The sequence below is a fragment of the Pithys albifrons genome, chromosome 2, assembly GCF_047495875.1.
Source record: "Pithys albifrons albifrons isolate INPA30051 chromosome 2, PitAlb_v1, whole genome shotgun sequence".
In the NCBI taxonomy this organism is placed as follows: Eukaryota; Metazoa; Chordata; class Aves; order Passeriformes; family Thamnophilidae; genus Pithys; species Pithys albifrons.
Window position 1 is genome coordinate 28,956,335 of NC_092459.1, and position 16,120 is coordinate 28,972,454.

Genomic DNA, 16,120 nt, shown 5'->3' on the forward strand with positions numbered 1-16,120 from the left:
TCTGTGTCGCAGGTTTGGAAACCAAAATCAGAGACTAGTTTCTTGTTAGACCAAAAAGGAATCACTGTAGGCTATATTTATAATAAGTAAATGCAAATAGCACATTTCACACACTCATCAGTGTGTTGTAGCAGGAGTGCTACAACAAGCCTGTTGGTAAATTGCAAAATGCTTACAAGCTCTGTATGTTTTGTAGATGCAGGTGGCCGCTTTATGATCTTTTGGCATCAATTATTAAATCTGCAAAAATGTTCATCACAATTGCTCTGTAATAGGTTTTCTCTAGCTTATACCTGTTAAACCACATGTTTCTATGTAATTTATGCACATCAATTTGTACTCCTGCATGCAGAAAACCTTACACAATTGACACAGCAGACAGAAGCACACAGACCGTGTTGGAGTAAATTTTACCTCTAAATGGTATTCAGTATAGAGACAGCTTATCTTCAGTCTGCACAATGAATATAGTATTATTTACACGATACAGGCAAATAACTGCAACATATTGTAAAATTTAATTGTACATATCAAACTGATATAAATTGGGAGCATGACTAAGCATTCTCCAATAGATATCCAGATGAGCAGAAAATCTCAGTATATCATAGCATAGATACTGAACTTGAATATTTTATGAACCTCTATTGTTCATATAAAGATAGCATTCCAAAGATATATGCAGAACTGTAAGATTAAAAGTAACACAAGATTAAAAAGTGTGCTATCAATAGCAGGAGAAACACTGGTAGTTATTTGGATCCTATATTTCCTTGTGCCATCACAGCACCTTTGGATGTTGTACCCCAGAGTGAGTTGATGTTACTGGAGTGACTTTAGAAATAGCAGCAGTTCCAACTCAACAGTGTGCTAAGCACATTCCTCCCTCCCAGAACTAGATTCTACTAAGAAGTTTGCAGGAGTGCCCCAATAAGATAAACTGTCTCTTTAGTTTTTGTGATATAAGTGGACAGAGAAGATATGAGATGCATAAAACCTTCTAAACCTGTGCAACATGTATTTTAGTTCTTAGCCATGGGCAAAAGCATTCCCTCTATGCCATAAACCCCTTGCCATAGTTTACCATTCTGTTGGGTTACTTTTATGGTATATTTCTGATTGTACTGTAGAGTATTAAGACTAAAGTTATAAAATTAAATATATAGAAGGACTCTAGTTTTCCCAGGAAATGTTGTGGGTATTAGTAACTGTTATAAGAGGTGACAAAAGGATGCTTTTAATCTTCAACCTGCAAATAAATGTTGATGAGAAAAGAAGTGGTATCAGTGCTGTAAGACAGAGAGGAGTGACTTGACAAGTATTTGGAAAAAGACAATCTGGTATTTCCAGCACAGCAAGACAAGGTTCTGAACTTGCTCATGGCCATGCACAAGGATTCCTACTTCATGATCTGTGCATTTAAAATCTGTGGTGCAAAGAAGTGTGTTCAAACAGCAATATTGATGTTATCCATGACAACATAACATTACTCTTTAAAAAAACAAAATTCACTTGCTATTTTCCATCTCTATTGTGGCTTGAAGCTAAAATATTAATTTTTGTAATTTAGTCAATGAGTATTTTTATAGTGATTATTTCTATGACGATGTTCATTATGCTGTCCCAACAGCTTGGCTCTAATCTGTAATTTCAGCATCCACCATGTTGTCCAGGTGGTTCAGAACAACATCTCTGTACCAATTGTGCCATGATGGTCTTGTAGAGTCTTATCATTTCCCTTTCCTGAGCCCTGAATACTCACAAACAACCCTATTCAGCTGAACACATTTGAGGCTTTGCCATATTATATCCTCTAGGTGACGCTGCCTGATCTGGCTGGCTCCAGAAAAGAAGATGGAGCTAAACCACATAATCTCACATGCTTTGTAGGAGCAGATGGAAATAGAGACACTTTCAGACAGGTCTTGACAAGACAGAGAGAGAGAGAGAGAGAAAAAAAAACCAATATTGGTGGCAAATGCATACCTACAGAAAGTGTGAAAATCCTGCTTTGGAGTACAATGCTGTGTTATACTTCATCTGGTTTTGTACATTACATACAGAGTCATTGAAGCTCCAGCAAATACCTTCCACACCTGCACTGTGTAAGAGTGGAGCCTGGTCTGCCTGGTGTGATTTTGCTACCCTGCTCTCCATCCCATTCAGCAGTACTGAATAATGTGTTTTCAGCTAACCAAGGACTGCAAATTTGGATGACTTGTGGTGGTCTGCAGGAAAACCTCAGAGCTGTTGGCCTCAGAAGGGAGTAAAGGATCTTTGGAAGTAGCTGATCCCTTCCACTCAGAGGCATTTGTTTCTCTGTTTCTGGGTGGCCATAGATAAACAACCCTGGCCCAGAAAGCTTAAGAGGGAATCCAGGCTCTTTCACTGTGGTCCTGTCCCCTCTAAGCCCAATAAACAAATTGTTTGCTTTTTGGTTTGGCCATGTTTGCTATTTCTCTGCTAGCTCCAAAGAGGTTATTCTGATAGCTGCATGGTGTGATTTCTCCTTGACCTGCACCAACTCTGCAGACCCAAAGACCAAGGACCAGCTGCTCTGCACAGCATGTTTAAACACACTGAGCAATAGGCAGGTCATGTGGCCTCTACCAAAGACCTAAGTTTTATGTGACAAAAGGTCAAGATCTGTCAGTTTCAAACATCACCAATGTCACTGTTAAAGAGGGAGGTGGAAAACTTTTCAGGGCAATTCTGTCTCCACAGGAGATGGAAGTGGAAGAAACATTTGCTTTTTCAGATGTTTCCCTGAGCAGATGATGAAAAGGAAGCACAAACTTTGCGGAGAGCAAATGAAGGAGCACTGAAATGAAGAGGCAAATGCAGAAGAATGTTTTTGCATGTACTTACATGAAACTCTGTCAAATCTATTATTTTCTGAGAGAAAATAATGTTACCCTTTGAATTTTCAGTACCCATTTTGAACTAAATGAAAAAGAACAGGACACTGGGTTTGAAGAAAATACACATCTTACATCACGTGGAGACTTTGGTGAAAGTATTTAGTTAAAGATTGTTGAGAACATCTGTCATCATCTAGAAGTATCATTTCTGCCATGCAATGGCAGAATTCATTGTAGATTGGCCACAATCTGAAAAGGACCTGTAAAGGACTGGAAGCTCTCCTTGCTCAAGGGAAACATGAAACTTTCCAGGGTAAATCAGATTGCATTTTAAAGAAGGTGGGATAGAAGCTTTTCCAAATGGATGAAGTCATTAAACAATTCCACAAGATTTACATTACTTTCTAGTGTTCAATGGCAAGCCTAGATTGTAATTGCCCAGAGAGGTGGTGGAGTTTCCATCACTGGAGATTTTCAAGAACTGTCTGGATGAAATCCTGTGCCAGGTGCTGCAGGAAGATGCTGCTTGAGCAGGGAGGTTGGACCAGATGACCCACATGTGGTCCTGTCCACCTTTAAGTGTTGTGTGACCTCCCAGACAAATTCTCCAAGAATTATTTCTGCTTAGGAATTACTGAGATGATAAGTTCTATAAAGTTCACTGTTTACTTTGAAGATGTTTTGTGGTGAAAAGTAAGATTTTGCCAAGTCAAAACACATTATTATATTTTTGATACTAAGTATCTTAGTACTTCACATTTTTCCATGGAATGGATGAAGGATTTTTTCCCTCTTTTTTTTTTTTTCTGTGAGAATTGTAACTTCTTTTGCAATCACTCAAACTAACGAACAAGGTGGCTAGAAGCGTATTACTGAGTTTATGGTTAGCAGACACTATCACAACTGTCTACGTTCCAACTATGTAAATGTTACTAACAAGATATCTAGTTTCCAACAGTTTGCCCTGATGAAGATCTTCACATTGCAGCTCTTTTAAAGAGGAGCCATTTCCAGTTTGCAGCTGGGGAAGAGATTGCTTTTTCAATCAGAATAGTCTTTTTATGTTATTAAATAGTACGGATCAAGTCAGATCACTGTTGTTGGGGGAATACTACAACGAAGGGCTTTGCTGTAAGTTGTCATTCTAACTGTCACTTCTTTTGCTCTGCTTTCAGAGGCTGGCAGCAAGAAGCTAAAGAGCACAATACAGAGAAGCACAGAAACAGGAATGGCAGCAGAGATGAGAAGTCGTATGGTTCGACAGCCAAGTCGGGAATCCACTGATGGCAGCATAAATAGTTATAGCTCTGAGGGCAAGTAAGTGGCATTAAAATATCAGTAATGTAGGAGAAGGTTCTTCCACAAGTTACTTCGAATATCCCAAGCTCTAGCTGAAGGGGATGGCTCTATGTACAAGTTCTTTCTCTTGAAACTTATGAAAAACTGACTATTTTAGGCACATAACATAGATTTCTTGGAAACCGAAATCAAGAAAAGACTTCTTAAGAATTCTTATTTTCTCTGTCATACAGTGAGGCATTTTGTTCATCAAAAGACAACGAAATTTAGATTGCATTATTCAAACCAAAAAATAGGGATACTTTTTCTTTTGGTTATGTTTGGATTATCTCAGAGTTAAACTTGAGCCATTGTATGTGAATCCCTGTGATACACAACTCTGATCAGTAATACTGTATGCAAAGAAAGTTTAGTTTGGAGTTGATCCAAGTCTCTTATTGAGAATTGTAAACCCAGCTACCCCATCAGCTGAAGTCAGGCAGACAGCTGTGGAGAAGGGCAGCTGTTTCCCTTCACTGTTGATCAACTCAATACGCAGAAAAGGAGAACAAAGGCAGATCTGCTATGAAAGTGTGTGTGAATACTCCAGCCTTCTCACAGTTCTCAGTGGGACTCTACCACATGTGGCTGTGCACAGTGGTCACAAGAGGATTCTTAGATAACTGCCCACAAAATGGGAAAAAGGGAGTAGGTAAATGCACCCTATAGACCTGGGAAAAAAAGGAGAGATTTGGATTTCTTTGGCTTCATCTTTTTATATGCTTACTGTGTTACTACATTTGCTACTGCACATTGTATGAGGCACAAAGAGCCAAGGCTACTGTGGTGGTGGGAAGCATCTATGTAAAGGTGCATCCATCATCAGATCATCTGACCACCCTACCCTAATTTTTACAACACTGAAACAGGTTGCCCAGAGAAATTATGGATTGGCTCATCACTGGAAGTGTTTACAGCCAGGTTGGATGGGCCTTTGAGTCACCTGATCTAGTGCAAGATGTCCTGGTGCATGACATGGGCAGTAAAACTAGATGATTTATAAGGTCTTTTCCAACCCTAACCATTCTGTAATTCTGTGATAGTGCTAAGAATTTTAAGAGCCATGTAAGAAAAACAGGCTCTATCATGAGTAGTTTAAAACCAAAGCAGATAAGGATCAGATGAAGAATGAGGGACAAGAGTAAAACATCCCTGTGTTTTCACCATTATGATTCCTTGATAGGGCACTACTTTTATCTTTTCAACACTCCATCCTCCTTCCCTCTCTGTGCTGGAGTGTAGTCTGTAATGCATCAGTCACTCGCCTTGGTGACAAAGGGCCTAGTAAGCTGAACCCTGCTAAGGAGGAGCTGGGGGAGTCTGGTTAGCAGTGGAGAGGGGAAATGGGAGCCCAGCACTCACAGTGAGGACATTTTCAGGGAAGCAGCTTAATCCTCTGATCCACCTTAATTGCGTGTAAACAGTTTTGGCAAGGCTAGGGCAATCAGGGTCTGGATCAGGAGGTCACAACAGGCGTTTGGAGGACAGGAGGGTAGAGCATTAAACTTAATTTGAGAATCAGCTTCTGAGTAAGGCAGTGAGGAGAGCAAACCTGGTAAGTAAAAAGAGCACTTGCTTAGTATCTGGGTGTGCATAGTGGGACTTAGTTTGAAAATCATCCTTTAGAACGAGATACATCTTTAAGCAATCATAAGTTGGTAGTCACACTATCTGCATTTCATGTCTTGTTTCCGCCTCCTCAGCACCTGTGCTTGCTCCCCATCTCTTGCTGCTCCAGCATCAGTTCTGCCTCTAATAATTCTACTTGCTTCTCTAAGATCTCTCATGCAATAGCTATCTTCACACCTGACCATGTTTGTCCTGCTTCTTCGATCCATTCTTTTGGCACCCTAACTTTTCACAATATTTTGGTTTGATAGAGTTGCCAGTTGTTCTGGTTGATTCAGGTTTCTCAGTATACTTCAACTTTGTTTCCTGACTCCAAACTTACTTTGTACTTGACCTTAGCCTTAAGTGTTGTCCTCCCTGAACTCCACATCTCTATTCCAATCTCTGGCAAGAGTAAGCAGTGATTCCAGTGAAGTGAGAACACCACCAATATCTAACAGTGACTCTGAAGGAAGTCTGGGAGAATGGGCTAAAGGAGGCAGTTAACAAAACTCAGATGAAACAGTTAAATATATTTTGCTGCAAGGAGAGAAGAGAAACATTCCTTAAACAGCACACAATGCAACAGGCAAAAGCCCTCTGGCACAGGAATGCCAGAGGGCTCTGTTCAGTGTGGTGCTGCACTTTGTGACTTAGAAAACTTCTCTGAAGTCTTCTGGTTTTCTATGATTCTGTGATTTAGCTATAGATCAAATCCTCAATTGCTTTGAAATTTTCATGAGTTCTATAGAATAATGTTAGTTTACAGCAGTTCTGGGTTTAGATCACAGTGAAAGAAGAAAGTTAAATTGCAAGAAATATGGCCAATAAAACAAGTTTCTACTGTTTAATCACTTCCCCCACATGTATCACTGACTTACTTGTAGAACATGAGTTGGACACTACTACAAGATGGAGGGGAAGCCACACAGCTCTGTCACATAATTGAAGTGCATGCACTGTGCCAGCTGATGCTAAAATCATCTCCCTTCTCTGGGCCTGTTTTTTAGCATTAGAAGGTCAGCTTTAATTTCAGATGTTATGTCTAGTGTGAACATCGAATCAGTTTTTTGACAGCACCTTGTCTTCAGAATGGTGAAGCCATTTGTAAGGGGTTTTTTTCTCTCTTATGAGATCTTAACTTTGGCTCCTTGAGTAGTTTTTTGTCTGCAGTTCACTTGTGATATTACTGTAGACAGATAATGATGATAATTAGGACATGCTTATGTTAGGTTTGTACAGATTTCTTGTCCTTCCTTGTGTGTCTACAATGACCTTGATTTTGCTTCCAGGGTCACATACTTTATTGACAGTATTGTGCCTCATTCTGCATTTCCTAAGACCAATCAGATATATAGCTCAGCTATTCCTACAGTAAGTACAACAGGTACTTGCTTTACTCTTAACCAAAGTTTAATGAATTAGAATTAATATACAATAAGATAGGTGTATAGCTGGAGGTATGATGTCAAGTGAATATTTTCAATGTTAGTCAACCTGTGAAAAAATCTTGGGATAAAAAGGCCAAAGAGAAAGCAAGAAATTTTCATAACAGCAGCAGCAAGAAAGAAAGGATGGTGACACCGGGGAGAGAAGCAGATTGTGTCTTGTCAGAAGGGATGGGCTTGAAGCTGCATCTGAAGGTTAGGTGAATGCTGTTTAGTGGTGGGCTGATGGTTTAAGTAGAGACCTTGAGATTTTTTTCCTCCTCCATCTAAAGAAATCTTATTAAAACCAAGATATTTTAAAACTAAACTTCTGTGAAAAAGTTTACCTTTAGGAAAATCAGAGTTTTCTAATGAAAAGTACTGTGCTGAGGAAATGGCCTAAAGTTGTGTCAGGGGATGTTTAAGTTGTACATTAGGAAAACAGTTCTTCACCAAGAGGGCGGTTGAGCACTGGAACAGGCTCCCCAGGGAGGTGGTCACAGCACCAAGCCTGACAGAGTTCAAGAATTTGCACAATACTCTAGGGCACATGGTGTGACTTCCAGGGCTGTCCTGTGAAGGGCCAGGAGCTCTTTGATGATCCTTGTGAGTCCCTTCCAACTCAGGATATTCTATGATTCTGTGATAGTTTCTGGACAGGTTTTGTCACAGACATTCTATACTTTTATGCAAGCATAGTAAAAGCAGTTAGTCTTTAAGAGAGAAGTTTCTCTGAAACTAATGGGTTTGTAATGAGCTTTCAGCGTGAATTGAATGGCTGGAGCACATGAGCCTGATGTGCAGAAATCAAAGCTTTTCACACTAGATAGTTTTATTAGTAAGTTTTTTATTATTTATTGCAGTCTGTTAGGGAATTTTCTTTTGAGGGAGAAGCAGATACAGAGTGGTGGATGGCCTGCTGGGTAAGATGTTACCTAGACCTGGTTCAAAGTTCCTTTATTCCTCATAATTGCGATGAGGAAGTCAAAGCTGAGTCTTCCCACTATAGATCTTTTTTCTCTTTTTTTTGTTTTTTTTTGTGTTTGTTTCTTTTCTTATTGTTTGGAGACCCTATATCTATTAAAAATAAAGTGAAGACTCTGGAAAATAATCAAATAGCTTGGAAAAGCATATATCATAGCATCACAGAACAGTTTGAGTTAGAAGGGACCAGTAAGGGTCATCTAGTCCAACCCTACTGCCCATGGCAGGGACATCTTCAGCTGGACCAGGCTGCTTAAAGCCCCATCTAACCTGGCCTTGAATGTTTCCATATAGTCTGTGCCAATGTATTACAGTTGAGTTTGTATCTTGAAAGAGGGATGGGTAGCAACTGTAGATCCAGATTTGTCTACCAGAATATTTTGGCTAGGGAGAGACACTAGGTTAACACTAATCACCACGGGTACTACATGCCAGTTTACTGCTTCATTAAACAGCTGCAGCAATCAGATTAATTTAGTGTAGACATCTGTTTTCCCTGTTTGTTCTAACTGATGCAGATGGAGTTTGGATCTAAGTAAATCAAGCATTCAAGAATGAAGGATAAGCTATTCCATTCCATGCAGCTTTTTATGTTTTTTTTTTTCATACAAGGTCACTCACAGTTTATTCACCTGTTAGACTCTTCACTGCTCCTGCAGAACTGCTCCTGCAAGGCCTGTTGTATGAACTACTTCAGGTCCATGTGCAGAATTTCACTACACTGCTTTGGTGTCCATGGGAACACAGTCCATTCCTGATGCTGCAGAATGATATGTGGTTGTGGATCCTGAGCTGCTTGCCTTGTGTCAGTAGTACTTCTGAGCTAAATACTGTAGGACAATAGAGATGAATCCCATTCTTATGCTTAACCAGTTTTTGTTTTGTTTCAGCTTAATATTTCCTGGAGTCCGGCTAGGCGCTGACAGTCAGTTCAGTGATTTCCTCGATGGCCTCGGACCGGCACAGTTAGTAGGCCGACAAACACTAGCAACCCCTGCCATGGGTAAGAATAACATGTTCTCCTGATAAAGGAATAATGAGACAATTAACTAATACACACACTGCCAGACTACAGCACCAAAAAGACTTTTACAAAGTGTCTTTCTTAACTGTAAACTTGAAGGTCCTACATGCAGTCTCTGGTGTTTCTAGCATGCTGGCATCAAACGTGGGATAAGAAATAGTATTTCCTCCATTTAGGGTGTTGGCTAATCTTGTTTGCAATTTGAAGATAGGGGTTTCACTTCTCACTCAAAAATTATTGTGGCTTCTCCAGTTGTATCTCACTGCAAAATCTCAGCTGTTCAGACTTTATATTTCCTTGACACAGATTATATTGCACGTGATAGAGGGTTTCTGGCCAAACTGCATTTTTCCAAGCTTATTTCATCTATCCCCAGAATGTGGAAGTTCTGCCCACAATTGCAATGCCCATTTATCAGTCATGGATAAAGACAGTGCCATCAGAGACACAAAGTCTTTTTCTACAATAGCTGCCTGGGGCTATCTGTAATCCTCTCTATGTTCCAGACAAGTCTGTAATTTCCTATAGTAGCATTAGCTGTATCTTGTTTATATGAACAGAGTAAGAGTTGTACAAGGAGTGCAACAGTGCAAGGCTGTGTAAGTATCTTTGGAAAGGCTTGGGCTTTGGGTTATTTTTTGCTTACATATGAGACATGCTTTAGGATGCTGAGTGAGGAGTCTTTGATCCACTACTGTAATGATACTTCTCCTGCTGGAAATTAGAAATGGGCAATGCCTCAGTACAACTCTCTTGAGAAAATCAGCTTTAGGAAGGGCTACTGAGACACATCTGAATAAAGACAAAGAAACAGAAAGAAAAATTGCAGAATCAGTGTTCCTCTCCCAACTCATGCACAGAAGGAAAATTATGCAGAGAATTCTCTGAGTACCCTCTAAGGAAAGACTTGATGTATAAATCCAAATTACCTCTGCTAAAGCATTAATTATGACCAACCATACTGTGTTAATATTTTATTATTATTTTGAAAGAGAATGTATTTATGAGATTGTTTGCCAAATAAATATCTAAGTGGCTTTATTGATATGAATATAAGGGTCTAGATTTTCTCTGACTCTTTATTTTAATCTTGTTCTTTGACTAAAGATTTTTCTGCAGATAACTGGAGTAATACGTTTATTTTAACTTCTTAGAACTATTTACTAAAAGCTCAAGTTTTGCCCCCTGGAAAGCACTCCATCATGCTTTTTAGCAATTTTCAGAAGACCATTCACAGGTGACAATTTGAAAATGTTTGTATTATCGCTCCCCCTTCTGGTTCCCTGATGCAGGTTTTATTTTGGATATGTGATACAGAGATATGCTCTTAAAAAGGCTTGATGGAATTTTCCTCTGAGCTATTTTTAGTGCCACACAGAGCTATGTTTATTCAAGCAAAGTTTGATTGATAAAAAAAATCTTCCCTACTGCTCTGTTATACTTCACATACCAAGGTATAAACACTGCTTTAACATGCTGTTAGAAAAATGTGGAAATCTCATGCCCAGTTAATTTCAAAATGCTGTCTCCCTAAATCCAGATCCCAGTTTCTGTAGTTCAGGACTACCTATTTGTGAGTTTGGTTTTTCAGACAACCAGAGTTTACATATCAAGTATATGCACACTCATGTGTTTCATGGGTGTAGTTCATTTATTTGCCCAGGTGTCACAGAGCTACCTGTGTCATACTGAGCATTTTTTATTCTAAGTGGCCTGTTAGGTTTCTACCCTGCTGATTCCATGATATATGAAACCATAAATATGTAATGCTTTGAGCATCAGCTCATAGTTGATTTTCCTTGTATTTTATTGATCTAGATCAGAACAGTACTTGGTCTCAGACTTAGCAGTTTCCTTTTTCTGCAGAAAATGTCATTTGTCAAAACTCATGCAGGGAGATGAGTTTGACTATTTAGAAAGAAAAGCAATTTCTTTTTTTAACATTGTGATCTTTTATTCACATGAAAAATGGGTGTATGGAATATTGATAAAAACAGGAACATCATCACCCCTGTGCTTGTTGGAGACTTTTGCAGAAAAATCCACCACTTTTGGTCTGGTATAAACTGTGTGCCAAGAGAGGACACTGTGCTCCCTAAGGATATATCATTTAGTCCTTGGTTAAGGATGGAGAAATTAAAGGGATCAGAAGGAGAAGTAACAAGAATAATAATGCAGAAGAATAGTATCAATCTAGTCTTACTGTTTCACACTCTTATACTCTATATTCTGGGCTGTAGTTCTTCTCTAAAACATATATTTCCTTCTCCTCCCTCTCAGGTGACATCCAGATTGGAATGGTGGATAAAAAAGGCCAGTTAGAAGTAGAAGTCATTAGAGCCCGTGGCCTCATACAAAAACCTGGCTCCAAGTCTACCCCAGGTATGGAAAAAATTGACAAACAGAAAACAACAATATAAAATATTCTAATTAACTGAAGATTGGAGATTTTTTTGAGCTCCCTGTTAGCTGTCACTGCATTTGCATTTGTTTGGTTTGCTTTTCAACAAGGAGTGCGTGTGTGGATATATAGGCTTGCTGCTGACGTCCTCTTTTTACCACTTTGCTTCTGCCATTTGGTTGCCACCTTTTAAGGAATGATTTTCTGCAACTCAACATCTGTTCTGGAAGGAATATTTGCAGAAATATTTCTGTGTATCTTAGGCAAGTCATGTATTCAAGACGGACTTGGTCTATACAGATGAGGTCCTTCTTGTTTATTTTCCACGAAAAGAGATGAAGAACAGAAGAAAGTGCTTTGAACAAACAAATGAACAAAGTCACATGCCAGGGTCTTCTGTACACAAAGGTGCTTCAAGAGGCCAGTAGCTTGTGCTAGTGTTAGGTTCAATAATTTGTATAATGAGTGAGATGTAATAATGTATCATTTTATAAGGACACTTTTTGAAATTTTAGCTTTTTATAGAAATCTCTATGAGAGGAGATTTAGAATCAATACCATAAAGACTATTTACTGTAACAACTGGAACAGTTGTTTTAAATAATATTTAGCCAAAATGGTACTTTACAACCTCTTTAGGTGAAGAGGAAATAACAATTAATGTCTGTGCTATTGGAATGGCATAGTTTTAAATATTACTTTTGTTTTGAACTATCTCTGACCCCTGCGCATACATAGAGACTCCAGAATAGCTGTCAGTGACAGTTAATTCTGGGAAAAATAGTGTTTTTAAAATGACAGACATAATGTGTAATCGTTGTTAGTAACATCTTACATCATTATATTCAAAGTTTATAAAAATCAAATTGATTTCTTATGGGCCATATAATTTATTTTATAAATACAATTGCATTCAGGTTATACAATTGTGAAGATACAGTGAAGATAATGTGTCATTTTCTTTCCACTCAGTTTCCTTTTAAGGCATTTGTCCACCATCTCAGATATGCACTGTAAGTCCAAACATAACATTCATGATGTTCTGTTTGCAGCTCCATATGTCAAAGTATATTTACTGGAAAATGGAGCATGTATAGCTAAGAAGAAGACAAGAATTGCAAGGAAGACCCTTGATCCTTTGTACCAACAGACACTGGTTTTTGAAGAAAGTCCACAGGGTAAAGTCCTTCAGGTCAGTTGCTTCTTAGTCCCATTTTAGGCTGTCATTTGGAAAAGCACTTGCATGTTGACTTACATTTAACCAATATGTGTAAACCCATTCCAACTCATCAGCATTTAATTTTATAAATATCATCAAACACATCCTTGTGGCTTGTGGTTACAGATGTGAAAAATATCTGACTCTAGTAAACATTTCTCTTTTGTTGCTTCTCATTCCTGTCTTGCCATTACGTTTTCCCACAAAAGGAAAGCAATCATTCACCCTTGAGAATAACATTTTCCTTACTACACAATACCAGCAGGAGTGCACATATATATGCAAGGGTGTAAGTACATAACTCCATATAAGTACTGATTTGGGGACAATGCTGAACTTTAGTTTTATGTTCTTCCAGGTAATAGTCTGGGGAGACTATGGCCGAATGGACCACAAATGCTTCATGGGAGTTGCCCAGATCCTTCTGGAAGAACTAGATCTATCCAGTGTGGTAATAGGCTGGTATAAATTATTTCCACCTTCATCGCTAGTGGATCCAACATTGACTCCATTGACACGCAGGGCTTCCCAGTCATCTCTGGAAAGTTCAACTGGGCCTCCCTGCATCAGATCATAGTAGCAGGTGCTGTCTAATAAAAAGATCACCCAGGATAACAATTGGAGCCAGATATTAACATAATCAAAAAACACTGTTGGAGAGAGACAATCACTTCTGTTTTTACTTGTAGTAGTTATCCAAACGTATGTCTGTTTGTTGAGAGATGGCTTGAAATGACAGAACAAAGGTATATCACAAATGGCTAATCTCTTAGCGGCTATCACTGATGCTTATAATGATCAAACAAAAAAAAAAAAAGGAAAAAAAAAGAAAAAGAGAGGAATATTTAGATTCGATCTACGTCAAAGATGACCCAAACTGGAAGCTCTCACTCTGTTAACAATGTTGTATTTTTCACATTTTGACAGAGCCCTCAAGCAGTGTTACCTTCCTGGTGTTTCAACAGTTTTTCTGTACTTGTCACTTCCACCAGTTTTTTGCCACATGATTCTGCTAGTTTTGTAGAAGTCCTCACAATGCTAACAGAGACCCTTCCTTTCTTTTTCTAAACCAAACAAAAAAGGGCTGAAGCATATCTCTGTAAGCATCATTAAAGTGTTCAACAGCCACTGTTACAATTCCAGCGAGTTCAGATCGTTTCTCAGTTCTGGTACTTACAAGTCTCTCATGTGGGAACCCAGAACAAATGACCAATCTAAGTTATATTCCCAAAAATAAATAATCATCACAGTGCCACTTTTTCTTTGTAAAAAGCAGATATGTTTGCATTATATATATATATATAATAACTTTTATGTTTATGATGTTTTGCATGGAAGAATTTTGAAGAATTCTGCAACTACTGCTGGGGACTGGTATAAAGCAGCTTTAGTCTTAATTTTGACATTGAATATGTTACTGGTAATGCAATTTTCCTCCAAGAAATGGAGAGGAAATACTTATGTTTCTGTGTATAAATGTATATTTGACTTCCCAAAATGTTGACCAGGAATGAATTGAGCATATGACACTTTCAGCTGTACCCAGGCTTCTCTGATGTGTGTCACTTCAGACGCACCTGTCTGCCCTGGATAGAGCATGGTATGAGTTGTTCAATGTTTCACTGGAAATTCCAGTTGAAATGTTCTGCACTTACTAATGTTTTTATCAAATTTGAGTTTACATTTCTTTGAGATTGATGCAAGCACAAGGCTTGATTTTTTAACGCAAGATATCTTACTTTTTGGAGAAAAAAAGTCAAATTTCAATTTGCTTTTTATTCATTTGAGTTCTTCTTGGCCTTGAAATCCCTTGTGATATTCTGTAAATGTGCGAAGAACTGCAGATTCCTGCAGGTGCATTGATATGTTTCCCCTCCTTTTACAGGCCATTCAATTTTGTGATCACAAAAATAGAGCAGCATGACTTGGAACTGTTCAAAGCTGCATGCACGTTTTGTAAAAAAGAGATGACAAAGGTTATTTAATAATGTATGTTAGTTCCACATAGGCCAGCTTGTATGTTGCATGTTCTTGTACAGTTTGCTCGTAATTAATATACTGAAGTAACCAAGAAATCTAAGCCATCCATTTTTCTTATAGACATTTTGCAGGTTTTAGCCAGGCTAGGTCTGTGGGTCTGGTGCTAAATGTCTATAGATGGACTTTATTTTTTACCCTATGGAAAACGTGATGTAGTACGGACCAAATTCCTTCTAATAACTATTTTGGTGTAGATTCCTACTGTGGGGCTGTAACACATGTAGAAACTGTGTACACACTAGGTTTTAATTCATAGACATACTGCCTGCACCAAGTGAACTATTTATTATTAATCAACACATGGGAATTATTCTGCCCATCTTTCCATAGGGCATAAATTGGTTACTGCTCGACCTGCTGAGCAGGAAGAACTCAAGCATTGGTGCACTACTACTAGATCCTGTTCTGTCTTAGTGGCCAAACACCAACTAGTTATAATTCAATAGTATCTTTCTATTTTGACCACTTGTCTTAACACTCCCCTGTGCTTTTAAATGAACTTCCAACTCATGTTATGTAAACATGTTTAATAAAATTTCCTTTTCATGTCCAGTGTAGTAGTTGTGCTCTCTGTATGTTCTGAGGTCCATCTGTGATTCTGCTTGCTGCAGGACTGTGTGAAATATGTTAAGGAACAGTGAAATGATAAGTAATTTCTATGGTTCTTTTGATTGCTGTAATAGTGTATGTTGAAATCTGGGGCTGAAAACTGAGGCCTAGTGAAAGTCATGTTTGGTTGGCTTCCTTTTCCCTGAGAAAGGAGCCAAATTGTGCTCTCATTTCTTGAAGCAGGAAAATTGGAAGTTAAAAAAAAATTAGCCAAATTACCATCTGGTGAAATCAAATCAATTTGTTGGAGAGGAGTGATGCTGTGACTGCTTGATGTAGGCCAGCAGGGCACTATGTTTTAGAGACAGACACCAGGTCTCCATTTGGTGTTTGCTGAGCTTTTAAGATGTGACAACAACTACTGATCTTTGGCACTTTTAAACCCATAAATATATGCCCCTGTATTGTAATGCTGTTATGGTAAATGCTTTATAGAAATTTACCTGAGAGCAGAATTTGGCACTAAATTTTGCTAGAGAAGAAAAGATTATGTACTTTGATTTTTAGTTTTCCATGTCCTACAGATACCTGATCACAATTTAAAAATAGCATAAAGACAGTATTGTCTCAGTTTGAAGACTTTTGTTTATAACTTTATTTAACTGAATA

At 38.4% G+C, this 16,120-nt stretch overlaps 1 protein-coding gene across 50 annotated transcripts in view; it reads left to right on the plus strand.

The window, feature by feature from the left end:
- Positions 1-15,454, plus strand: part of RIMS1 (regulating synaptic membrane exocytosis 1) — a 319,637-nt gene extending 304,183 nt beyond the window's left edge. For all 50 annotated transcript variants that reach the window (XM_071548592.1, XM_071548593.1, XM_071548547.1 and 47 more), the window contains 5 exons: positions 4,037-4,178; positions 9,109-9,221; positions 11,523-11,624; positions 12,696-12,835; positions 13,221-15,454. In XM_071548592.1, the coding sequence (XP_071404693.1) occupies positions 4,037-4,178; positions 9,109-9,221; positions 11,523-11,624; positions 12,696-12,835; positions 13,221-13,439 (716 nt within the window). In that variant the 3' untranslated portion in view covers positions 13,440-15,454. The remainder of the gene's footprint in view (positions 1-4,036; positions 4,179-9,108; positions 9,222-11,522; positions 11,625-12,695; positions 12,836-13,220) is intronic.
- Positions 15,455-16,120: the final 666 nt, after the last annotated feature.